Here is a 27,174-nt window from a genome sequence, read left to right on the forward strand (position 1 = left end):
TTCAAGCATTCAGGCTTTCTGAATCTTTCATGTTATGAGGAAATCTGTCTTCTTGTTCATGTCCCTTCACAGATCTTCGATGTAGGTTGTTTCAAAACCTTAATTAGCTTGGATATCATGCAGACTCCTGAAAATGTGATTCTAAACTGAATGGTATTCATGATTTCACCCTCCTTGGCAAAAGGTTGGCATCCATCAAAAGAAGCATAATGCAGCTACCACCGTGCTTCACTGTAGGTGTCATATTCTTTGACGTGCTGGGTTGCTTGTGTGAGAAATTAACCTTTTGGAATGGCGGCCAAGAGTTCAGTCTTAGTTTCCTCCAACCATAACATATCCTTCCATGAGGTTCTCACAAGTAGATTATTGTACCTTTTCTTTATTTAGATTTTTAACATTTTTCCCTCTAACAGATTTGTCAGTTGAACAATAAGACACACAGTTGTGAGGAAACAATAAGTAGAGACGTTTCTATATTAATTTCAAATGTTTTTAATTTATGGAAAACAAGGAAACCTTGTTTTAGTCATTAAAGAAAGGTTCAAGGAATCTTTATTGTCCCCATAGGCAAATTTGTTTTACAGCTCGTAGTAGCAAGCAAACAATTAAACAATCACTCAGATACACAAAAAGAAGGAAATCAACAAAAATGTTGAGGTTAGGAAACCCTTGTAGGACCCATTTGGAATTATTGTTTAAAATGGCTTTAATAAGATGTGGTCCCACATTTCCCCCAAGAATCTTCCTTGAACACCTCCTGTGAAAGGTGAACTTGTGCAGTTTCTTCTGTTTTGATCATTTGGTTATGCCACTTAAAGTTTTCCATTATACCGTAGTTCAAATTAATATTAAAACATCTATATGTCCAAATATGCTGGAAGGGGACACAGGCTTTCATGGTGTGTGCTTATTTTTTAATGTCCTATTAAAGGTGGAAAAGATTTTTAAAGTATTTTCGATGATAGGATTTTTTTTTGTTTTGTTTTTTTGCATCACAAAAATGTAGTTTTGCATCTGCTGTCTTAAATTGTGTATTTAACGGAATAACATGATATTATAGATGATGTGGGGATCAACTTCCTCAGTTACTGGAGGCGACAAATGTATCCTTCTTTGCTCTTTTTACTTTTCCTAACTTGTTTCCTCTCCTTAAGAGTTTGGGGGTTCTAATGGCAGACCGATGCTGTAGAAATTAGGTCCAAATGAGAGCAGAATAGTTGAATGACCAATAAATTAAAGAGGGAATTCTTGGACATAATTAACCTCACCCTTGCCAGACGGATGTCGCTCCGCCTAGCTCCACTCACATCCATCTGGGACTGAAGGCTGGGCCTTATCAAAAGTCTTTGCATATGATTGGATAAGCCACTTGTCTGTCATCTTTATCGACGTGCTATTTCAACCACTCACACCGAAGTTAACCCGTGACGCTGTGAGAGCGACACAGGAAAAAACGAAACTTTTTTTTTTTTAAACGGAGGCACGCGTTTTATTGACAGTGAGCTGACAGGAAGAGGGGGGAAGACAGGCGGCAAAGCGCCGCGGGTCGGAGTCGATCCCGGGCCGACCGCGTCCAGGACTAAATGCCTCCTAACATGGTTCGCGCTAACCGCTCCGCCGCAGACGCGCTCGCGGCGGACGCGTCCACCACGGGCGCGCCCCGGAAAACAAAACTTGCCAAATCCGGTCGGGAGAAGGGCGAAAACATGGTTTCCACCAACAAAAGCCTTCAGAGGCGTTCTCTGATGTTCTTTTAATAAAACAATATTAGGAAGATTGGACAACAAGGAAGAAATAGCAGCATCAATGTTAACGCTTGCTTCCTCGATGCGAGCCGCCATTGCTGTCTAAACCACTGAGCTATATTATACACTGGAGTGCTAATCACCGTCTGTTTGAACGAGTCGATTTGAAGCCACCAACCGCCATATTGGTACTCCCTATTTCCCCCCCGTAACTTGGAATATGTGCGCTACAGCATCGAATAACGAGGATTTTCTCATGTTCAGGGGGGGCTTAAGACTTTTAAAATGTCAAATGCCATATACTTTTATGTTATGTTCTAAAAAATATCAAGTACTGAGAAAGTCATGTGCTGAAATATTTTGCATTTTATTCATTTAAATATATATGTTTAACATTTATAAATATATAAATAACAATATACAAAAACATATTTACATATGTGTATACATATATATACATATATACATATACACATACTTATATATACATATATATCAGAGTGCGAAATACGGGGGGGTCCGAGGGGGCTTGACCCCCCTGATTAACCCATGAGACCCCCTGAAAGCCTCAAAAGCAAAGTTAAAAAGGGGTCTTAAATTGCGTCAAAAAAATAAAAAAATAAAAAAAAAATTTTGTCACTAATGGTCACTAAAAAAATTTTAAGATCAACATGTCCAGTATTTAAAATTCAAAACATTTATTCACAAATATCAGAATCAGATATACTTTAATGATCCCAGGGGGATTAATACTAAAAAAATTTAAATTTTAGTATTAGGGACTGATCTTATCTGTTGTGCCTGTGCACATTATCTGTTTCACTGTTGGTGAATGAGGAACGTCCTCCCGAGTCCTTGTATGTCTGGTGAATGTGAAGAATTGACATTAAAGCTAACTTTGACTTTGACATTGTAATGTTATAGGCCTACTGCATATTGAGAAAATTTACATCGGTATTGCGCAACAATCGGGAGATGGGGACCCCCCCAAATATTGACAGGTGTTTCGCACACTGATATATATATATATTTAATATGAATAACATGTAAAATATTTCAGCACCTAATTTCCCAGTAGTTGATAGTGTTAGTACATCCACTGACTGTAGAATTACCTGTGAAACGTTTTCACACTGCCAGAAAACTGCTTGTTGTTGCAAGCAAATCCTATGAGATTCTGTGAGAGTAGGGAGTAGCAAGATGGCGGCCAGTGACTTCAGTTTTTCGGCAAAATCAGCACTCCAGTGTATTATATAGCTCAGTGGTCTAAACAGTCTCACGTCACGGTCGCTTCTCTACGAAGTGACATCTATGAAACTCCAGCCCTGCGTCCTGATTGGCTGGACAATAAAATTGGTTGGAGAAATCACTCTCTATGAGAGATGTCCCAGATGGATGTGAGTGAAGCTAGGCGGAGCGACATCCGTCTGGCAAGGGTCAGGTTAGGACATAATAGCTGTTTAGCATAATTAAATGAAATGCTATCCGCATGAGATATGAGATCAGCTATACCTTTTTGTTAGTCTAAACGCTGGTTTTGCTCAATTTGCCTCCTTGCCAGTGCCTTTTGTAAATCACATTATTACACTTCCAACCCATTTCCAATCATTTAGAGGTGTACTCTGCTGTGAATCTACCTGTTGAACATTACTGTAAAATCCAAGCAGCACAAGTAGCAGCGACGACCTGAGACCAGTTTTTGTATTTTCTCTTCTTTGTAAGCAAAAGCGTCTGAGAATGCCAGCCATTCCCCTCGTGTTTAACAAATAAAGGACAAACGGCTGTTGCAATTTTCTCAAGGTATCCACATGTGATTATCCTCTCTATTTCCCAACGTCACTGATCTTAAATGCAGCTTACAGATCCTGCTGCCATTCACTGGCAGACAACTCTTCCTATGTATAAATACTCCTTTCAAGGCCAAATTACTGTATGTTTATACTGTACCTTTTATATAGTTTTCTATTTTACTATACAAGCAGATTTTTCTAGCCATTTCCAAGAGCTTACCTGTGCATTCTATTTGATAAACTTAGCCTGAAAATATTGATTCTGACTATAGTTTGAATTGAATGGTTTGGAGTATGTTTTTATCTCTGTGATTACTGTAGCAGCTTCATGTCTTTACCTTCACTGCCAGCTAAAAACTGGGGAAGTGTCTATGTAAAACCACAAAATTAAAGATTTGTTTCAAACATTTTTACCTCTGATCGATTGATTTTACTTATTTATAAATGTTCCCAGTTTTAATCTATGATTAGCTGAAAAAGGATAAAGAACTGAGCAAATTTTTCTGTATAAAAAGGCTAGCTGTGGAAGTTTCTGTGTGTTTTTTAAGTAACATCTTCGTCCCTGACCTGTCCGCTCAGGCCCTTGCTTTTCATGATGCTGTTTGTTAACTGATGTTCTTTGAAGGCCTCAGAGGTTTTTTAAACAAATGGTGGATTTATACTCGGATTATATTAATTTATATTATTTGATTATGTTATTCACTTGGTTGCACAGGATTCTATTTAGGGTATTGTAAAAAGGGCTGATTGAAATCTGGGTTTTTGATAGAGGGGCCCAGGTTCGAATCCTGGTTGCTTTAAGAGGGGCATCCAGCATAAAAAGTCTGTGTACAATGACTTGCTGTGGCGACCCCTGAATAAGGCAGCAGCCGACAGAACTTGTTAAAAGGGATCAATATAAAGGCAAACTACAACACTTTTCAGTTATTTGTAAAAAGAAACACCTCTGGAAAAACAACTGCACGTGTCATGCTTTTATTGTTACTCTCATTGAGCTGTACATGACAACACAGCATGGACAAAACATTGGATAATCCAAATGAGCAACACAAGAAGCTAAAGATGATTGCAAAACAAAAAAATATAGTTCTTTATAATAATCTTAGTATTTGTCATGACACATACTGTAGCAGTCTCAGAAGATAAAGTGTATATAGTGCGTTAAGAATAATCCTTACTGTGCAGGAAGAGGATAGGAAGAGTGCATTCACCTTCTGCTTGGGAGGTGGATCGACATACACCCTCTAAATGAATTCCAATCGAGGCTTTTGGTTGAATAGGTTTGTTTGTTTTTCTCGATGGAGGTTTTAGATAAGTTAAAAGAGCCTCTAAACTGTCTATTTGAGTATACCAGTGCTGTAATAATAAAAAAGGGTTTTGTCAGCTGGCATCTTGAAGTCTAAAAAATGTCATGGCAGTTCAATGGGTCTGTTTTACAAACCTTTACACTGCTGTCAGCTTTGCACTAAACAGGTAGAAGGTCATGGTCTGTAATCATGGCGGTCCATTTAATGGTTCAATTCAAGTATATTGGGGCGGGAGGTCATTTGGGACTGGGGAGGTGTTGACCTAGTGGTTACAGCAGTGTGCTTGCGCTCTGAGAAGGTTGCAAGTACCCAGTTCAATCCCCACCGCCTGCACTCTGGGTCCCTGGGCAAGACCCTTAACCCCTGATTGCTCCCCAGGCGCCGCACATTGCAGCCCACTGCTCCCCAAGGGTGGTGGGTTAAGATGCAGAAGTGAATTTCTCTATTGTGAGATCAATAAAGTTCAATTATTATTATTATTATTGTTGTTATTATATTAATAATAATGATAATAATAATAATAATTATTATGATAATAATAATAAATAGCTCTTGCAAAAAAGTGGATTGAGCTAATTTTAAATCTAATGTGTCACAAAAAAATTATTATTTATTTTTTGCAACAAAACTGAGCCTAAAAAATGTTGGCTGATTACACAAAACTTCCCAATATACCTGAAATCATTAAATGTATCTTGCCACAGTAATGGAAGACTAATGCAGCTTAAAAAGCATTAACTTAAAAAGCTAATAGATAGATGGTGATTTAAAGGCTTATAAAACTGGGTGAAGCACTGGGACATTTTTAAGACTTTGGTTTAATACTAAAAATCTGCTTTCATTTTTGTCCAATCTCATTAGCAGTTAGCCTTAGCCTCTGAGAAAAACTAAGATGTACTTATTCTAAAATGAAGATATCAACAGAAGCCAACATTTAAAAAGATTGTACTTTCTCCTAAGGGGTAAAAAAATAAAAATAAAAAATTGTAAGTTTCAGACAACAATAATTTTGTATTTCTGTAGCAACATGCTAACAAAATGCTAGCTTTTCTGCCATCAAGTTTTGAATCCCTAGTCATAATTAAGGGAGAACGTTGCACATTCTCTGTTCTCCATGTATTCTCATAGACTGGTGTATAACTATTTGCACTTCTGGGATATAAGGAAGGGATAAACAGGTACACAATAAAAAAATGTAATAAGATAAATTCCCATCAGACTGAAAAGATAGTTTGGCTTTAACATAAATGACAGTACATGGGTCTCATTTTGGGATAATTATTGGATTTGATTTTATGTTTATTTTTGATGATTTATTCTGCACTAACCACAAGCAACACTTTTTCTTTAAATTGCTAATTCAAGCAGAGCTAATTCAAATAAGAGCAGATGGAGGTTTGGGGGAGGCAATCAGCCTCTGGTTTCACTGGGGGAAGAAAAAGTAATTCTTTAAAGGGTGCATGTACATTCAATAGTTGCTTTTTTTTAACTAAAACAACAAAGATTTCACTGTAACTTCTAAGCATTCAGTGACTAGAAATACACAACAATGTAATTCCTCACATGAATTAAACAGAGTAGAACAAAAAGATGAAAGAGAACTTACTGTAAATGGGTGGTGTCACTGTGATTATTGGTTGGAACATTTAAAAAGACAACATTGTCTGTATCTATGGAGGTAAAAAACCCCTGAAACAAAGCTGAGAGACACAAAGCCTAATAATGCCGGGCCTATGCTTATCTGCCTTCAATTTTACACAAATGGGCTTTGAGTACAGCTCAACACGTAAAATCTGCCACAGAGAATTTAAGTCAGATCCATAATTTATCACAATATTAAGTTATCATTTATCATTAAACTAAAGTCATCAAGTCAAATGTTTCAGGAAATTCAGCTTATTCCACTATCCAAATAAAAGCCAAGAAGTTAATATTCTGTTTTTAAGGTCCCCTACAGAGTTTAGTGCCAGTTTTGCTAAACTTCTGCACCGGTGCGCTAACAGGCATATTTAGAGTCTGGAAATATCTGGCTCTGCAGATGTTTGATGAGGATAGAAATACACTAAACAGATTCTTAAAGGCATGCTTCCTAAGATTTGACGAGTCGCACTCAGTTTAGACAGAACTGTTGTGCATTTACATAAAATCTCCACCTGCTGCCTTTAGTATGAATGCCTTAAAGAGAAGGCTCAGGGTGTTGAGGTGAGGTTCTGTTGAAGGGCTTTGAAGAGTTATCTTATTTGCAGTAGATAACTCTTTTGGTGTTTTCATTCAGTAGAAATCCAACGTACTTGGTCCCAGAGGCTGAAGCTAAAGGATAGTCTGAGGTAGGGAGCAACGACAACGTGTAGTTCTACTTTTTTAACATGTCGGTAAAAAGGTGCTAAAAATGCAAAATAGAGGATGGAAGAGTGCACTACCAGTCCCTTTCCTGTGTGAAACGTGTGATACAGAAAAACATCCATCCATCTATTTTCTGACCCACTTAATCCCTCATGGGGTCGCGGGGGTTGCTGGTGCCTATCTCCAGCGTTCACTGGGCGAGAGGCGGGGTACACCCTGGACAGGTCGCCAGTCTGTCGCAGGGCAACACAGAGACAGACAGGACAAACAACCATTCTCACACACACTCACACCTAAGGACAATTTAGAGAGACCAGTTAACCTAACAGTCATGTTTTTGGACTGTGGGAGGAAGCCTGAGTACCCGGAGAGAACCAAGCATACACAGGGAGAACATGCAAACTCCATGCAGACAGACCCAGGGTTGGATTTGAACCCAGAAACTTCTTGCACCAGCGCTACCCACTGCGCCACTGTGCAGCCAATATACAGAAAAACAACAACAAATAATCCGACTCCACCAACAAAAAGGGACCAAAGAAAACTTGAGAAAAATGTCTATGATGAAAAATATTGACATTTTCATCACAGGGTTAAAGACCTTGGAAAGAGAGGGGAAACTGTAACGGCTTCCATTCTATCTAGTGTAGATACTTCAGTTATTGTAAAGAAGTGATTTTCTTTAAAAATGCATTTAGTTCACCATGTTTACAATTATTTAGTCGACTAATACAGTACAACTAAAATGACCAACGATGACCAAAATCACACTTTATGGCTAAAGCTATGTTAAAATGATATTTAAAAAATACCACTGTAATAAAACATTGCTCACTTACACTGCTGTAATATTTTTGCTATTTACCCGGCTTTACATTTATATCACACACTTGCTGTGACCCAGAATCCTTCCTCCACATGTACCAATCACCGCAGGTGTCTCACACAGGAAGATCACAGGTGGGGCACCGCATCCCATTTAATTGTCTGTGTGAATAGTCGCCCAATGCAGAAATGCATTAAGGCCTTTTTGAGGTTGGAGCTATTTTTGGACAGTAGGGATCTGCCTTGGTTTTGGGCCATCCTGGACTAGCCATTAGTGTGAGCCTCTGGGACCAGCCAAGCTCGATCTATGACAAATGAGGAGCGTTATGCATTGTAGGTCAGATATTAAAAGTCTATATCCCTCCAACAGAACCTTCTTTCCCAAATTATCCCTTTAAGTGGTAATGGATTAATGTTACATTAAGGGGAAGAAGCTCCCAAGCCCCTATTTGTACACTTGGAGTACATTTGTTTAGTGGAGGAATATTATGCACTAAAGTTGAATTAAACAAGATTAAAAAAAAGCTATCACTAAATACATATTATATAATCTTGTGCAACAACACTTAGTTTAAATACAAACAATAATAGGCAAGAAAATAAATTGCATGTGTCTTATTTCATAACATGGATTTTAGAGAAGTTGGCTACACTGCTTTGGCTAAAATGCTACATCCTCACAACCTCTACCTGCTTCAAGCATCAAGAGACACTCTGAGTAGAACCAGAGCATCTCTCTGTTTTTCTATGATCACATTTTTGTAAATTGATGAACGCCTCTCAAAGTTCAAACCTGCTCAGCCGCAGCGCGGTTCTGGTTGGGAAAAGCTTGTCTTTGATAGGGAGACACCACACTCACCTGCAGGAATAAGAGGTATTTCCCTAAACATTTTGTTCACTGAGCACATTATAGGTGAGAGCAGGTGTGGCTGTTAACTTTGTTGTTCTCCTCAGAGATCTGGGATAATCTCAGAAACACGAGACCTCTGAGCAGAAAGTTGGACTGAATCCCAGCACAAGGCTTTTTGTTTGACTTCTGAATATGCGTGTGTGTACTACTACATGCTCTGTCAGTTCAGCTTTGAAATCCTTGGCAGCCCTGCAGGAAGAGACAAGATGTGTGTCAGACACAAGTGACCCAAACCTCAGGTGGAGCTGTGAGTGTGTGTGGGACCTCACCGAGTTGGTTCTCTTGCGCTTCCAGCAATCGGGGTTAAGCCTTTTCTGCTCATCGGCCAGCGCTTTGGCCTGCAAGGTGAACACGCGGCGCTCCTCGCTTTGCATTCTCTTCCACTGCTCGCCAAGGAGGACGCTGATCGCTCTGTAGTACAGACGCACACACGCTTGACCACTCGCAGCGCCTTTTCAAAGTATTCCTAGACCTGTAATCTTCACATGTTGCCACTGATATGTTTTATTAGCAGGACCAGCACAAAGTAGTGGATAACTGGGAATCTAAAAAGTGTAGCCAGTCTGTACAATAAGCCTCCTTTACACTGATAACCCTGAATAAAATCCAGCGAAGCCCAGAAAACACCATGCTGAGGTTAGGATCTTAAAGGTGGAAGCATAATGCTGTTCTTCAGCCAGGAAAGTGACCCTAAACATACATCCAGAGCTACAATGGAAGGGCTCTGATGAAAGCACACTCAATTCAATTCAATTCAATTTTATTTATATAGCGCCAATTCATGAAACATGTCATCTCGAGGCACTTTACAAAGTCAAAATCAATCATATTATACAGATTGGTCAAAAATGTCCTATATAAGGGAACCAGTTGATTGCTTCAAAGTCCCGACAAGCAGCATTCACTCCCGGGGAAGCGTAGAGCCACAGGGAGAGTTGTCTGCATTGTACATGGCTTTGCAGCAATCCCTCATACTGAGCAAGCATGGTGCGACAGTGGAAAGAAAAACCACCCTTCAACGGGAAGGAAAACCTCCAGCAGAACCGGGCTCAGTATGAACGGTCATCTGCCTCGACCGACTGGGGGTTACAGAAGACAGAGAAGAGACACAACCAGACAGACAAACTTTGACTAGGCCACTCATGACTTGGGGTGGCCTGGGGTTGCATTTAACAAATTTTTCCCACCAATCTGTCTGTGTGAGCCATGTTAAAATAAAAAATGGGCAAAATATCTGCACACCTAAGAGAGGCCTATGCCAAAAAGAGCTGAAGCTGTGAATTCAGTTAGCAATCTTTCTACAAAGTATTTCCAATTCGCAATAACGCACTACTTTGTGTTGGTTATGAAAATAAAGCACTTTGGAGATTATGGTTATAATGTGACAAATGGGAAATCAAATCTACAGCAGTTTATAAGACATGGATCTACATGTAGATCATAGCTCCACCCACCTGTTATCCTTGCCTGGAAACATCTGCGTGTACTCTACCCTGAACTTCTTGGCGAACAGCATGAAGGCGTTCATTGGCCGCTTGCACTTAGAGGGCGGGGCACTGCTGCTACCTTGTGCTTTAGCTTTAGTTGGCTTTTGATATCTGGAGTGGCAAGGGCTGAGACTGTGGCTTTCTGGAGTGGGTCGTGCAGTAGACAGATTCATGGTACATTATGTGACGAAAATCATGGGAATATTCAGAATATCTAACCTATAGGTTTAATGGTTTCTGTGACTAATCTATATATCTGAATCAGAATTTCCTTTATCTAGACAATGAGTGAATGGAACTTTAAGTATTAGAGGCACAACACCTGGTAATTCGTCTCTGTCGGGAGAAACGGCCCCCCCACTGGACTGTGAGGCACGTCGGCGTCTGGCCATGCTGCTTAACAGGTAAACAGCCGAGGAGTCCAGAGGAGTGAAGTCATAACTGCAAAAAAGTCACACAGACAAAATGCCTTTCAAGCAAATTCATTTTGATGTTTGTTTGTTTTTTTTGTAGGGGGGAGGGCTTAAGGGTTTCAGTGTATCAGGATGCAACTATAAATGTGGTATAATGAGATCCCCAGGGAATAACATTATTTCCCTTTCAGCTCATGGACAGTGTCGCCAGCAGCATTTTTTTTTTTTTTTTGTAACAGAATAAAGAAGAGATCATCCTCATGCCACAATATTTCTCTGCTGTGACATTTTTTCATACTTGAATTTAAAACTGTTTAATGTTCAAAGGCGTTAGACGATGTTCCCTTTCATCTTGTGTTAGACCTGTCTCCCATTTATGATAAGGTTGGATGAGCTGGCTTTAGAAGTCCAACCCACTACTACGCTGTCCTGGCAGGCGGGTGTTGGCTGCTGCTTTGCTCCTGCTCCTGACATGCTATAGGCCTCTAGCAGACCAAGGATTTGCTAGCAGACAAGCTAGAGACATGGCAGAGGAGGAAAAGAAAAAGGAGAACATGGCATCTGGGAGAACCAAATGGTGGCCGGCTCCCAAGACTGAAAGGAGAAAACCTGTTTGTGTGTGTCACTTCTGTCTGCTTTATTCCAGCCACCCTGGAGAAAAAGAGACAGTGTTTCCAATTCCTACGTGGAGCACCTTTCCCCTAACATTCTCCCCTGCTGATGATAGCCACTTCTGCTTAAAGCTGCAGCCGGGAGTTTTGGGAAAACCGCCCCTCAGCCAGCTTCGAGGGAGAGAAACGGTGGGTCGACCCTGAAGCTGGCTGCCTTTGAAACAGAGTTTGGGAACTCTTCTAGAATCAAGAACATTTTATTTGTCACCATGTGTTGCTGTGGCGAAATTTCTCTTTGGCTACTCCGGTTCACATTACAGTTCACATTACACATAACAAAGGCAAAAAAACCTGACAAAACAAACATACAATGAACAAGGGTTACTTTTTTTCTATTTGTGAAATCAAAACAAAAAAATGAGGAGTCTTAGTTAGTCCTGACTTACTCTCCTGATTATTTTGAAACCTGTGTGATGTAAACTTTGTTGTCGTTTGGATCCACTCACCGGGTTCTGTTAAGACAAATTATGTGGACGTTCACGAGGAACTCAGATTTTTGTGCTTGCTTCCAGCAACATTTATACACCCAGTCAGAAGGTGGCTCGAAACACAAAGCAGATCAAGCAAGCAACAGGTCAAGCATGCAAAAACTCTCTAGGCTCTGGTGAGGAATCAATTAATTTTTTCTAATCTGAGGAGATGCGCAGGCTTGTCTACACGGTCCAGGAAGCCAAAGGTAGCTCACATAGGTCAGGGACACAAACACTACATTGGTCCACAAAGGTTTGCAGAGAGAGCATAAAACAAGAGGAATATAGTCCAAAAATCACACAATCCTAGAAATAAGTAATCTTTAATTAAAACTAGAATTGATGTTTGGTTGCCTTGCAACATCATAGAAACCTGCTTTACCTTTTAAATGTGTCAAACACCAGTGAATCATCTGTGTGCTTGGTGTCCCTGTGTCCAGGAGGCAGGCACGTATCGCCTACCTCCATTTCATAGCATGGTATTCCATAATGGACCACGGTCAAGCTTGGGTAAAACGAGGACCATCCTGAGAGAAGTGAGAGAGTGTGAATATTGATCCTGTAAAAGTCTTAGTCTGAGGTGAACAGCGCTGGTTCTGTTCGTCAGCCACACTCCTACCTTTGTTTTTTACGTAGAAAGGGTGATCCAGTTGGCACCGCGCTGTGATCGGCGTGTGCCCGAATACCCCGGGGTCAAAGGTTAGCTGCAACACAGCCTGACCAGAGGACACTGTCTCTTCATGCTCCACCAGCTGCAGGCCTTCAGAGCCATAACTCTGTAAAAGGACAAGATTGTACAGGGTCGCTGCCACTTTGGCTGATCTCTAAAGTTCTGAATATTCTTTCTGGATCTGATTCAATCTACTGGCTGAAAAACCTGGTCATATTCCTCGGTGAAGCAGATCAAGGCTCAGGGATGTATGAGAATGTTACAGCTGTAGAGCAGAGCTTCCCTGTTTGTCAGTCAGCGACCCCCAAAATAACAGAGCCAGAGACTGACGGACCCGATTTAGCATTTGGGATTTATTTTTATTTTATTTGGGGGGGGGGGGGGGGGTGAGAGTAAAGTCGTAAAGTTACGAGAATAAAGTAATGTCTTTGGAAGAACTCAGACAAAAAAAATTAGCCTTCCCCCTGCGTTAAAATGAAGAATGTAGAGCATCTTGTAAAATGATACTTTGATATCAGTTTCACAAATACGGTTCCCCAGGAGTGAATGCTGCTTGTCGGGACTTTGATGCAATCAACTGGTTTCCTTATATAGGACATTTTTGACCAATCTGTATAATCTGACCCAATCTGTATAATATGATTGAACTTGATTTTGTAAAGTGCCTTGAGATGACATGTTTCATGATTTGGCGCTATATAAATAAAATTGAATTGAATTGAATAAGAAAATGTTCGATCTTTTTTACAAATCAGCATCAAGCAGGAATTTTTCCCAATCTATAGAGCTCTAGAATGGGAAACATGTGCTCTATACCTTCAGAAATCTTGATCGCTCCTCTTCGGCACAGTCTTCTTCACCGGACCCCAACTCCTCAGCATACTGCCACTCCACATGTGACCCGCTGTGAAAATGCAGGCAGGTTCCTGACAATGGAGAGGAGCAAGATTTGTGTGCAGTTGAGGGGGACAGTTGTCATCAGCAAGCGAGTTTGTTTGTGTGCGTGCTTCTTTTACTGCAATCCTGCCCATACAGGAACATCCAACTCATTATGACAAACACAGGAAGGAAAGGGGACAGCTAGTGTAGAACTCCCATACTTTCTCATGCAAACATTCCAAACCTTTCCAGACTCAACTTCGCTCGGTTCACAGTCTTTTGTGTTCATTTTAAATAATAAAATCCGAAAGTTCGTAATGAGTTTATGATATATTCATGGGTACCCTTTTGATATAAAAGCTGGGAAAAAAACAGAAACTGTAAGGTAAGGCAGGGAGAATAGAAAGTAAGAACATGTGGAACAAAAGAGAGCTGAGACACAAGGTTGGGAGGGAAAAAACACACACTGAAGGAAAGAAAGGAAAGGCAAGAAGGGAAAGAAAAATAAATACAAGGAAAGAAAGATGGACAGAAGGCAGGGTAATAAGACTTGAGGAAGGAAGAGAATGACAGATACAAGGGCACAAGGAAAACAGGAAATAAGGAAGAAAGAAGAGACACAGGGGAGGAAAAATGAAAGACAGAATAAATAAAAGAGGTAGGATACAAGAAAGGAAAGAGCAAAGTAAAGACACAAAATTGATTGAAGATGGGGAGAATTGAAGAATCGCACAAGGAAGGATGGACAGAAGGAGGTATAGGGAGGTCACAAGGAAGAAGGGAGGACAGAAAGCATAGTATTAGGACATAATTATGGAAGAGGACAGAAATTAGGGAAAGACCAGAAGAGAAAGAACAATAAATTAACAGAAGGCTACAGAGAAGAAAGGAAAGAGGGAAGGAAGGACTATAATTTTACAGCAGGCTATTGTAAAGAGTTTTCTATACTTATTTTTTGCCTTCCGATCCTGACCTGGATTTAAGAATACAAATTTCTCTGATGGCCAAGTTCTGTTTTTTAGACTTTACATCCGTTTTGAATCATAAAGTAAAGAGATCCACCAAGGTCAACCCCCACGCCAGCCATTCCTGCACAAGCCCCGTCTGCGCAGCCCTCTACCTTTTAGAAAGCAGTGCCAGGCAGTGGCTGGACAGGAGAAACTCCAGCCCATGTCTTCATCATCAGACAGCGAGGACCTGGTCGACAGCACAGAGCCACACTCGCTGCTCGTCTGCAAATCCAAGACCGCCGTCAGCCACGGTTAGCACTGATCCCAGCGCTGATCGTGAAAGACGAGTGGAACTTTACCCTGCTGCGATGTCGCTCCCTGCGGGGAACTCTAGACGGCGACGTGCTGCTAAGGAGAGCAGGCGGAGGACGGGCGTAGGTGTGTAGATCACTACTGGCGCTCGGGATGCAGACTGCGGAGGAGCTGAAAAGTGGACAATCACCAGATCTCAGAACAAAGAAGCTCAGATTCACATATTAAATCACAACAAGGTGCAACAATCCTGTTTTGAACGATATCCTCCAAAGGTTCTATATCTGACACCCCTCAACAATCCTTCACACAGCAACAAGAATTAAAAATCAAAGGTTCTGCTATAGCCTCAGATCAGTTGGATGTAGTATCACAAGATTTTATCTTGTGATTTTATAATTGTGATTATTTTTAAGGTTGCCTTTTTTACACCTGGCTGGGGGACTACCGATGAAAATTAGCACTCCTTAGCTAACATTGTTTTAATGTTTTATTAATGTACACTGTCCCCTTTTAAATAAAGAAATGAATGAATGAATGAGTACCGGTGGTCAGACCAGAGGATGTTACCAAGCTTGCCACACATGGTGATAGTGGTGCACAGTCCAACCGGCTGTAGGGATAGTGGTGGAATGCCTGATGAATTAGTGACTCTAGCTGCCTGGGAGCCATGCTATCCCTGGCCTTTGCTTCAACTCGCAACCAGATATAAAGAGAAACCAGCGTTGGCCAGCTACAGAACTCCTTTGCTTTGGTAATGGTGAACCCAACATGTCCTGAATGACTCAGGTAACCTTCACCAAGATCCTACAAAGACAACCTAAGTTCTTATTTGTGTTCTGTAGATGTGCACCGACCGGCTGTGAGGAAGATCCTGTAGAAGTGGGCTCTGAGGTCCAGTGGCGATGTGTGCCAGCTGTGTGAGCAAGAGCGTCTCAGGAGGAGGATGCGGGTCGGCACGCCGCTCCTGGTGCGACACGCCGAGCTCCACCTGGTAAACAGTCGCTGGTGTTAATTCCTCCTGGACCTCCTGTAGATCTGGCAGGTCGTCTGGGAGAGCAGATCAAACGCCAGCCGGCTTAGAACGTTGGCTCAGAGATTTGAACTACTCAAGAAAAAGCATCTATGCTGCTGCTCGTGTATGAGATACCGTATTCCATGAAACTGTCGCTGGTGGGGAGGCTGGGGCAGGAGGAGAGGAAGTGCTCGTCACAGCGTGGTGGATTGTGAACCTGGTCTTCATCAGCGCTCATTGTTCCTGAAGGGAGGAGTGACAGCAAGCAGAGGATTAATGACTTGGGTACAAAGGGTTTTACAAAAGTATTCCAACCCCGAGACCCTCTTCTCTTTCTGTCCTCTTAACACCCGCAACCCTTAACATATTCTATTGGGATTTTATGTGAGCTGTTCCATTTCTGGCCTCAGAGGTCTGTTAGAGAACATTAGTGAACAAACAGCATCATGAAGACCAATGAACCCGACAGACAGCTCAGGGAGAATGTTCAAAGCAGGGTTAGTTTCATAAACGAAACCCCCAGCTTCTCACAGAGCGCTGTTCAACCCCAATTCCAAATGTAGCGGTGGCAGGATCATATTGTGGGGAGGATTTACCGTCAGATCAAGTAAAAAACATTTAGGTGTTAGATTTAATAACAATCTGATTGTTTGTACAATTATTGGTAACATTAAAATGTTACCAATAATGTGTTTTAATCACCTGAATAGCATTGGTTTCACTCTCCATTTAAAGCAGACTCTGCTTTAACATTAGGCCAATGTTTATTATGTGGTTTCCTTTCCCTTTACGAGCCCCCCAGATGCCTCAGGTCTTCTGAAAAAGGTGTTTAGGTGGTACCAAAAGGTAAAACTAAATCTGTGGGTGAGGTGTCATTCATTTATTAAGGAAAAGCTGAAGACCCAAGGATTGATTAAAAATGTAATTTCAATTTGAAATTCATTAATTCTATCATCGATTTATCCGTATAGTATTTTTTAAATGGTCTTTAAAAAAAGTAAGTTTATCTTTGTGGTGTACACCTGCAATTTTTTATATCTTAACGTCTCTAACATCATATCTGTTAACTAGTTTGCGGTATTACTTTGGATTTTGTCACACATGAAATGTATTCATGCTTATTTGATGTTTCTGTCATTTAAAGTGCTAGTTTCCAAAAACTGCTCAAAAATAAGTCCCCTTCTCCAGCTGCCGATCTTGATGTCACATTTACACAATGGGACACTAGGGGTCTTACCACATGCAAGGATTTTTTCATACATAATATTTTTCTTACTTTCACAGATTTGGCCAACAAACACTCTATTCCTAAATCCATTTTTTTCCGATATCTTCAGATCCGCCACTTTATTCAAACGTATAACCCATTGTTTCCTCAATTACCTGAGGATTCAAACTTCGGTGTAATACTAAAGCTCCCCATAACTTTAAAGACTTAGACTTAGACTTAGACTTTCTTTATTGTCATTTTGTATACACAGAGTGCATACAGAACGAAATTTCGTTTTCACACAGCTCAGAAATATTGCAGTAACTCTACAGGATACCTTGCAGTGGATTACAGTACAGGATAAAGTGCAGTGATCAATCGCAGTCACTTACAGGATAAATTTCAATTTACTTCCGGATAAAGTGCAGCAGTGAACAGTAGGCAGTTGAAATGTAAACAATGTAAACCAAATGTAGACAAATATGCAGTAGGGTGCAGCAGTGATTTAAAAGTAGACAGTTGCATTGTACACAGTTTTGCAGTACGTTTCCGGTTAAGGTGCAGCATCAATTTTGCAGGATACGATACAATGTGCAAATGTGCAAATGTGCAAATCAACGAATCTAGTGTGGTACACTTTTATACTTCAGCAGTTCAACAGTCTGATGGCAGCAGGGAAAAAGCTTTTGCAGAACCTAGTAGACCTGCAGCGGATGCTGCGGAACCTCTTTCCAGAGGGCAGCAGGGAGAATAGTCTATGGTGGGGGTGTGAGGGGTCCCTGATGATGTTACGGGCTCGAGACACACAGCGCTGCGATGAAATGTCTTTAATGGAGGGAAGAGGAGCCCCGATGATCCCTTCTGCTGTCCTCACCACTCTCCTCACGTTCTTCCAGTCGGAGGCACTGCAGCCTCCACACCACACAGAGAGACAGCTGGTCAGAATACTCTCTATGGTGCTTCTGTAGAAGGTCGTGAGGATGGGCGGGGGCAGGCAGGCTCTCCTCATCCTCCGCAGAAAGTACAGTCGCTTCTGTGCCCTCTTCACCAGTGACGTGGTGTTCACAGTCCAGGTGAGGTTGTCCGTGATGTGCACCCCCAGGAACTTGGTGCTGCTGACCACCTCCACCGCTGAGTTGTTGATGAGCAGTGCAGCATGGTGAGGCCGGTTTTTCCTGAAGTCGACGATGATCTCCTTCGTCTTCTCCACGTTCAGGATCAGGCTGTTGTCTCTGCACCAGCCCACCAGCTGCTCCACCTCCCCTCTGTAGTCCTGGTCGTTGTCGTCTCTGATCAGGCCCACCACCGTTGTGTCGTCTGCAAACTTCACGATGTGATTGGTGGTGAACCTGGGGACGCAGTCGTGTGTCATCAGGGTGAACAGCAGGGGGCTCAGGACGCAGCCCTGAGGGGAGCCCGTGCTGAGGGTGACGACATCAGAGGTGTTCTGTCCGACCCGGACTGACTGAGGTCTGTTGGTGAGGAAGTCTAGCAGCCAGTTTCGTAGGGGTGTGTTGAAGCCCAGATGCTCCAGTTTTCCCACCAGATGTTGTGGGATGATGGTGTTGAACGCTGAACTGAAGTCCAGGAACAGCATCCGCACGTGCGTGTTCCTCTCCTCCAGGTGTGCCAGGCTCAGGTGAAGAGCAGAGGAGATGGCGTCCTCAGTGGAGCGGTTCCGTCGGTAGGCAAACTGGAACAGGTCGAGTGTTGATGGGAGACTGGAGACGATGTGTTCCTTTACCAGCCTTTCAAAGCACTTCATCATGATGGGAGTCAGTGCAACAGGCCGGTAGTCGTTGAAACAGGTGACTTGAGGTTTCTTTGGCACCGGAATGATGGAGGCAGACTTGAAGCATGCTGGCACTGTGGCTTGGTCCAGCGAGGTGTTAAAAATGTCTGTGAGGACACCAGCCAGCTGACCTGCACACTCCTTGAGCACCCGCCCAGGTATGTTGTCGGGGCCTGGGGCCTTCCGCGGGTTGACTCTTCTTAGAGTCTTCCACACGTCGGCGGTGTCAAGGCAGAGGACCTCCTCTTCCTGATGGGGAACAGCTTTCACTGCTGGAGTGCTGTTTAGTGCCTCAAACCTCCCAAAGAAGTTATTTAGTCCATTGAGGAAGTCAGCATCAACTTCACCCACCGGGGGGGAGGGCGTGTTGTATTCAGTGATCGCCCGGATGCCTTTCCACATGCTCCTGGTGTTGCTGGCGTCATGGAAAAGCTCCTGGATTTTCTGACTGTGGTTCCGCTTTGCTAGCCTGATGGCACGGTTCAGGTTGGCTCTCGCTGTCCTCAGTGCCTCCTTGTCTCCAGACTTGAAGGCTGAGTTCCGTGCTTTTAGCGCTTGGCGGACCTCCGCAGTAATCCAGGGTCGTTGGTTGGCTCGGGTGATGATGGTCTTGGTGGTGCTGACGTCCTCAATGCATTTGTTGATGTAGGCTGACACAGTCATGGCGTACTCATCAATGTTGATCTTGTCCTCATAAGTTGCAGCAGCTTTGAACATGTTCCAGTCAGAGCACTCAAAACAGTCCTGGAGCGCCTCCATTGCTCCCTCAGTCCACACCCTCACCTGCCTCGCTGTTGGTTTTGCTCTGATCAGCAGGGGCCTGTATGCTGGGAATAGCATCACGGAAAGGTGATCTGAAGAGCCCAGGTGGGGGCGGGGGACTGCTCTGAATGCTCCTTTAATGTTTGTGTAGACTAAGTCTAGAGTGTTCTCTCCCCGAGTTGCAAAATCCACGTGTTGGTAAAAATGAGGGAGAACAGTTTTCATATTTGCCTGGTTAAAATCCCCAGCAATGATGAAAACACCCTCTGTGTGTGCAGATTGCAGCTCAGAGATAGTCCGATAGAGTACACCCATAGCATCTTTAGTATTGGCGCTGGGAGGGACGTAAACCGCTGCGATGATAACAACAGTGAAAGGGCCAAATCTCTAATTTATATAACTCATTTATGTAATTTACTAGAGTATCAACAGACAATATCAAGACAAAATGGGAAGAAGAATTAGGAACAGTCATTTCAGATGAGACGTGGGTTAGAGCTCTTAACCGTGTGAATGGAACTTCTTGTGTACGTCTCAATCTGATTCAATTTAAAATTCTCCACCGTACTCACCATAGTAAGGTCAGACTTGCTAAAATATACCCTGAAATACATGGGACATGTGTTTGCTGTAGAGACACCAACCCAGACTTAGCTCATATGTTCTGGTCGCGCTCTAAGCTGGGAGAGTTTTGGAAATCAATATTTGAGATTTTTAATGTTGTTTTTGGCCTAGATCTACAACCTAATCCTTTAATGGCTATATTTGGGGTTGAAGCTGCGATAGCTATCAATAAAAATGTTATTGCTTTTGCAACTCTGATAGCTCAAAGGAGAATACTTTTAGAATGGAAATCCCAATTATAACCTAAAGCATCAATGTGGCTTTCTGATATGATGATGTTCCTAAAAATTGAAAAAGTTAAATACTTTCTTAAAGGATCAACAAAAACATTCTACAAAGTATGGGACCCTTTACTGGGTTACTTTGACAAACTTGCAACTCTCCTCTCTCATTGGTAAACAAGTCTCAACGTAAAGTACTTTCATTTTGGGTTAATAATTTCACCCCCCCCCTTTATTATAATTATTAATTTTTATTTATTTATTCACTTTTTCTTTGCCGCCACAGGGATTGTTGGGGTTGGATGGATTTTATAAAAATATAAAAATGTTGAAATGCCTTAAAGTTCTTGTTACATTGTACACTGTCATCAAAGGACTGTAAAACATTACAATCTAATTGGCATTGTACATCTGTTTTAACAACAATAAAAATATCCATCCATCCATTTTCTGACCCACTTAATCCCTCATGGGGTCGCAGGGTTGCTGGTGCCTATCTCCATCTTTTACCGGGCGAGAGGCAGGGTACAGTAAAAATACGAGTTAAAAAAAATAAAAGTAAGTCCCCTTCAAAGAAAGGTCCCAAAGATTTCGACATGAACTTAACTCACTGTGTTCATGACACTGATTTAAAATGCAACCGCCTGCGATGTAATTTGTTACCCGTGTATTCGGGCTGATGGCGGGCCTGCTGGATGTTGTAGTCTTTGGAATTGCTTGATGGCAGAGGTAGATTTTTCACCTCCCAAACCATGATGGGGCTGAAACACAGAGTGGATGTTTATGGTGCTGATAACTGGTTGGACATGTATTTGTTGTAACACACATGAGATTAGACTAAGTGAAAATCTTTATAACAAGTTATAACACCACATCAAGAGCTACGCCTAGAAAATAAAATAAAACTGGTTACTCATTGTCATAAATACAATCTATTTTGTCTTTACTTTTACCAATTGCGTCATTATCTTGTTCTGTGACGGTGGCTTGTTTATAAACGTTCAGGTCAACGCATGCGCACTTAAAGTCCATTCATTCAACACAGAGAAGCACGGCGTTTATACAGTTTAATTGCGATGTGGAAAACAATAGAACGAACGGGGATAATGGTTCGACACTGCCTGCTGTCAATAAACGCCACAAATGTCGAAATCTTCACGTTTGGTACAACTTCGGAGTAAACCAAGTACAGGGAAACATTGTCCCGTCGACTAAAAAAAACCAAACAAGAAAAAGAACAAAACAAAACAGAAACAACTCAAGGCGTTCTATTCTGAATTGTGACAGACAATAAGAATAAGTTTCGGGAGGTGAAACGATCACAAGCTTGATTTAAATGGCTGAGGCGAACTATTGCGTAAAAAGCACAACAAAACAACTATCGTCAACAATAAAGCTGTACGGGAGCGAGCTGCGGAACAGCCTTTACAACAAAAAAACAAAAACTAAACGGCGCTGACAGCTTCTCCTTTCTGCTCCTGTACCAAGTTTAGAGATAAATACCCTGTTCATTCTTTCCGAATTTAGCTTTTCGAACGACGTCAATGATTTCAATGAACTTTTCTCAACTCACCAAAACAGTCGACTTGTAGGGAAAAGAGGGGGTTGTTGTAAACATAATGTCCTAGTTATCCTATTGGTCAGATAGGGCGTCGATCACAGGTAGTGCTGCTTCTCATTGGTCAGCTAAGTGTCAGCTGGTTTCCGATGGGTGGGTTAGATTGATGAAACAGGGTTTAGGTAACAATTACCAAATACATTGACAATGTCTATCCGTTATTTGGTACTTTGGGGCTTTACTGACATTACACATCTGAGAATTATTAGTAGAAGAGACCAGCGAGCACAAAACCCCAATTTCGCCAGCCAGAGGTTAGTTATTATTGCACTCCTGTGGTCATAGCGTGGTACCTCTGAAATGGCAATGACCACATTATTTACGTTGTGTGTTTCTCCCCAAAGCCCTTAGCAAAAAGTAGCATACTTGAAGTAAATTATATTAAGAATACTTAAGTGTAAGTATAGGTTTAAAAAGTATACTCAAGCTATGTACTTTTAGTGCACTTGAAGTATTACTATTGTAATACTTCTTCGAACTAAATTGGGACTTTTTTAAGTTTACAAAAGTATTCTGAAAGTATACTGTTCCAAGATATACTGTTCATTTGAAGTTTACTAAATTATACATTAAATTATTAAGCAAGTACGCTAATCTATATACTAGAAGTTTACAAAGTATACTTGTGGTTCACATTTTAGTTTATTAAAGTATATTTAAAGTATACCACAATTATACACTTCAATATCGTGTCAATGTACTAGTTATATACTGCTAGTCCATATTTTACACATTCAAGAATTACTGAAACTAAAATACTATTTTTGCTATTTTAATTTGTATAAGTATCACCATATTGTAGCACTATATCCTTACAGTTACCCCATAATGTAGGTACAATGTGTTTACACAATTACAAGACAGTATCTTGATAACTTTGGTTTATTTATATAACATAAGGTTTTTTCTAAATGCCAGCTTAAACTATTACAGACTGCATTTCAAAATAAAAAGCTTCTCTGAAATCAAACCCTTCTTAGCTTTCAATATTGAAATGAAAATGTAAACACAAGGAAGTCATTCTTTGTCAAAAATTAAAAACTGCAATTGACATCAAAAGTCGAAACAAAAGTGTGTTTCCAGTTAAGTACTGAATAAGAACTAAGAACTGATGTCCTTGGTTGTCAAAAGAAGGTGAGAAAAGTACACATTTTCGGAACAAAATATCTTCACAGAAACACTACTTTACAGTGATGCACAGAAAATAAACATTTATCTAACAATAACAATGTATTGATATATAACATTTACAGCTATAATAAGGCAGAGAATAAATGATGGACAAGGCTGATTTAGTTTTTACTGTTTGGGTTCTCAATTTATTTGTTTCAGCAACACTTTAGGCGGCCACAAGTGTATGAAGGCAGATTTGTGTCTTTATTATTCAATCAAAAAAAAGGTTGCTTCAATCAAAAAATATATTTTCAATAAAAAAAAAATACTTCAATTAAAAAAAAACTTTTCAATCAAAGAAAAAAAGTATTTGAATCCAAAAATATATTTGAGACTCAAAAAAATACATTTGAACACTGATTTTCTTTGATTGAAAATGTTTTCTTTGATAGAAGTCCGGTTTTTTTTGTTTGAAGCAATGTTTTTAATTGAAGTAGCATTGTTTTTTGATTGGACCATATAATGGGTAGGACATTTGTGTCTTTATCATTCAATCAAAAAATAAGTTGCTTCAAACAAACAAACAAGGGAATCAATAAAAAAAGTCACTTCAATCAAAAGATAAACGTTTTCAATCATAGAAAATAGTTTTGAATGCAAATAAAATATTTGAGACTCCAGAAATTGCATTTGAACACTTTTTTTTAATTGAAAATGTTTTCTTTGATTGAAGTAATCTTTTTTTGCGTTTGGGGTATACATGGGTAGGACATTTATGAAGGCAGATTTGTGTCTTTATTATTCAATCAAAAAAAAGGTTGCTTCAATCAAAAAATATATTTTCAATAAAAAAAATTCACTTCAATTAAAAAAAAACTTTTCAATCAAAGAAAAAAAGTATTTGAATCCAAAATATATTTGAGACTCAAAAAAATACATTTGAACACTGATTTTCTTTGATTGAAAATGTTTTCTTTGATAGAAGTCCGTTTTTTTTTGTTTGAAGCAATGTTTTTAATTGAAGTAGCATTGTTTTTTGATTGGACCATATAATGGGTAGGACATTTGTGTCTTTATCATTCAATCAAAAAATAAGTTGCTTCAAACAAACAAACAAGGGAATCAATAAAAAAAAGTCACTTCAATCAAAAGATAAACGTTTTCAATCATAGAAAATAGTTTTGAATGCAAATAAAATATTTGAGACTCCAAAAATTGCATTTGAACCCTTTTTTTAATTGAAAATGTTTTCTTTGATTGAAGTAATCTTTTTTTGCATTTGGGGTATACATGGGTAGGACATTTGTGTCTTAATCATTCAATTCCAAAAAAGTTGTTTCAATCAAAAAAAATATTTTCAATTAAAAATAAATAAATGAAATGCAAAAAAAAATTACCCGTCAATAAAAAAGTATTGAAGAGAATGTGTTTTTTCGTTGTTTTTTTTTTGTTTTTTTTGAAGAAGAAAAAATTTGAAGTTCAACATTTTTTGATTAAATAACTTTTTTTTGAAGAGAAAAAAGTTTTAAAGTTCATTTTTTTTTGATTGAAACATTTTTTTTAAGTGAAAAAAGTTTTGATTTTTTCGTTTGAATCACTTTTTTTTTTGAAGCTCAAAAAGTTTTGAAGTTCAAATTTTTTCGATTGAATCATTTTGGAACAAAGGTACCGTGGTGGGCGGGTGCTTCTCTATTGGTCAGACATGTTTGATTGACAAGTGTCTACACCAACGACGTCTTTCTGACAAAGAAGTCTTGTTCGGCACTCCCCAGGCGAGACAGCTTTTTACCAGCAAGAGGGAACAGCGGTGAAGTTGTCGGTAAGTAGATAAAACAGGTTGAAAATAATTGGTGTCATGTTGTTAGCCTATTCTGTTGATATTTACAATAAATTGTACGCTTACTAACTTTGTTCACGTTGAGGAATGTTTGTAATGGTGTGAGGTTAGATATCTAAATATTTTCAGACAGGCAAGCAAAGTGGGCGAACCTATGGCCCCCACACAGCAGCTTGCTATGTGCTAAAGAGCTACTGTGTTGAGTAAAGTGGCCACAGCGCTGCCTGTTTTGTAGATGCTTTTATCTTGAGAGCGGGATAGGTTGCTTAAGCTGCTGTTAGTCGAGGTGCATGCGTCCCTCTCCCCCCTCCCCCCATACATTTACCGCTGGGTCCCTTGTCGGCCAAGTGCCATGTACTGTGCAGGGTATGGCAGGCCGTTTTAATTCAATTCAATTCAATTCAATTTTATTTATATAGCGCCAAATCATGAAACATGTCATCTCAAGGCACTTTACAAAGTCAAGTTCAATCATATTATACAGATTGGGTCAGATTATACAGATTGGTCAAAAATGTCCTATATAAGGAAACCAGTTAATTGCATCAAAGTCCCGACAAGCAGCTTTCACTCCTGGGGAACCGTAGAGCCACAGGAAGAGTCATCTGCATTGTACATGGCTTTGCTGCAATCCCTCATACTGAGCAAGCATGAAGCGACAGTGGGAAGAAAAACCACCCATTTACGGGAAAAAAAACCTCCGGCAGAACCGGGCTCAGTATGAACGGTCATCTGCCTCGACCGACTGGGGTTACAGAAGACAGAACAGAGACACAACAAGAGAAACAAAAAGCACAGAAGCACACATTGATCTAGTAATCTGTTCTACATTAGATGGTAGTAGCGGGTGAGCCGTCTTCTCTGGATGATGTCACAGTTAACAGAACGCCAGACCAGGTGTACCTACTATGAAGAGAAAAGAGAGAGAACAGAAAGTTAAAGCAGAAATGACAACACATAATGCATAATTGAAGAACAGTAGAACTCAATATAGTGAGAAAATTAGATCCTGATATACTCCAGTAACCTAAGCCTATAGCAGTAAAACTATAAAGGTAGCTGAGAGTAACATGAGTCACTAGTTATAATTTTTGTCAAAAAGAAAAGTTTTAAGCCTAGTCTTAAAAGTAGACAGGGTGTCTGCCTCACGGACCAAAACTGGGAGTTGGTTCCACAGGAGAGGAGCCTGATAGCTAAAGGATCTGCCTCCCATTCTACTTTTAGAGACTCTAGGAACCACCAGCAGACCTGCAGTCTGAGAGCGAAGTGCTCTGTTAGGAACATACGGGGTAATCAGAGCTCTGATATATGATGGAGCTTGATTATGAAGGGCTTTATACGTTAGAAGAAGAATTTTAAATTCTATTCTTGATTTAACAGGAAGCCAATGAAGGGAAGCTAAAATTGGAGAAATATGATCCCTCTTGTTGATTTTCATCAGAACTCTTGCTGCAGCATTTTGGATCAGCTGAAGGCTTTGAACTGCATTTTGTGGAATTCCTGATAGTAAAGAATTACAATAGTCCAGCCTTGAAGTAACAAATGCATGGACCAGTTTTTCAGCATCACTCCTGGACAGAATGTTTCTAATTTTGGCGATATTCCGGAGGTGAAAAAAGGAAACTCTGGAAACCTGTTTAATATGGGATTTAAATGACATGTCTTGGTCAAAAATAACACCAAGATTTTTTACTTTATTACCAGAGGCCAGTTTAATGCCACCCAGATTAAGTGATTGGTTAAGAAGTTTATTTTTTGAGGACTCTGGCCCAAAGATTAAAACTTCGGTCTTGTCAGAATTTAGATGCAGGAAATTTAAAGTCATCCAGCTTTTGATGTCATCAAGACATGACTGCAGTCGAAGTAATTGATTGGATTCATCAGGATTTATGGATAAATATAACTGAGTATCATCAGCATAACAGTGGAAATTAATCCCATGCTGTCTGATAATTTTGCCTATCGGAAGCATATATATAGTAAAGAGAATTGGTCCAAGGACTGAACCCTGTGGTACTCCACAGGTGACCCTAGAGTTTGAGGAAGATTTATTATTAACATGAACAAATTGGAATCTGTCTGACAGATAAGATTTAAACCAGCCTAATGCTTTTCCCTTAATCCCTACAGTATGCTCAAGTCTTTGTAGGAGAATATTGTGATCAACTGTATCAAATGCAGCACTGAGATCTAACAGGACAAGTATAGAC

The 27,174-nt window shown here is 40.4% G+C and overlaps 2 protein-coding genes across 3 annotated transcripts in view; one reads left to right on the forward strand and one right to left on the reverse strand.

Annotated features, from left to right (window-relative positions):
* Positions 1 to 7,614: 7,614 nt before the first annotated feature.
* Positions 7,615 to 22,069, reverse strand: LOC105916970 (HMG box-containing protein 1). Of its 2 annotated transcripts, none has more exons than XM_012851633.3 (13): positions 21,970 to 22,069; positions 21,060 to 21,157; positions 15,923 to 16,030; positions 15,630 to 15,822; positions 14,820 to 14,943; positions 14,631 to 14,742; positions 13,448 to 13,557; positions 12,581 to 12,737; positions 12,344 to 12,488; positions 10,730 to 10,848; positions 10,375 to 10,549; positions 9,190 to 9,331; positions 7,615 to 9,109 (listed from the first exon to the last, which is right to left on the reverse strand). In XM_012851633.3, the coding sequence occupies exons 2-13, from the start codon at positions 21,148 to 21,150 to the stop codon at positions 9,086 to 9,088; spliced, it is 1,500 nt and encodes a 499-aa protein (XP_012707087.1). In that variant the 5' UTR covers positions 21,151 to 21,157; positions 21,970 to 22,069; the 3' UTR covers positions 7,615 to 9,085. The 2 variants fall into 2 exon arrangements, with proteins under 2 accessions (XP_012707087.1, XP_021165764.1); XM_021310089.2 differs by having other exon boundaries at positions 21,900 to 21,979.
* A 2,855-nt stretch (positions 22,070 to 24,924) lies between these two features.
* Positions 24,925 to 27,174, forward strand: part of pik3cg (phosphatidylinositol-4,5-bisphosphate 3-kinase, catalytic subunit gamma) — a 38,959-nt gene continuing 36,709 nt past the window's right edge. The window contains exon 1 of the mRNA XM_036132383.1: positions 24,925 to 24,946. The gene's annotated coding sequence lies outside the window, so the exon portion shown is untranslated. The remainder of the gene's footprint in view (positions 24,947 to 27,174) is intronic.

The sequence above is a fragment of the Fundulus heteroclitus genome, unplaced genomic scaffold, assembly GCF_011125445.2.
Source record: "Fundulus heteroclitus isolate FHET01 unplaced genomic scaffold, MU-UCD_Fhet_4.1 scaffold_50, whole genome shotgun sequence".
Classification (NCBI taxonomy): domain Eukaryota; kingdom Metazoa; phylum Chordata; class Actinopteri; order Cyprinodontiformes; family Fundulidae; genus Fundulus; species Fundulus heteroclitus.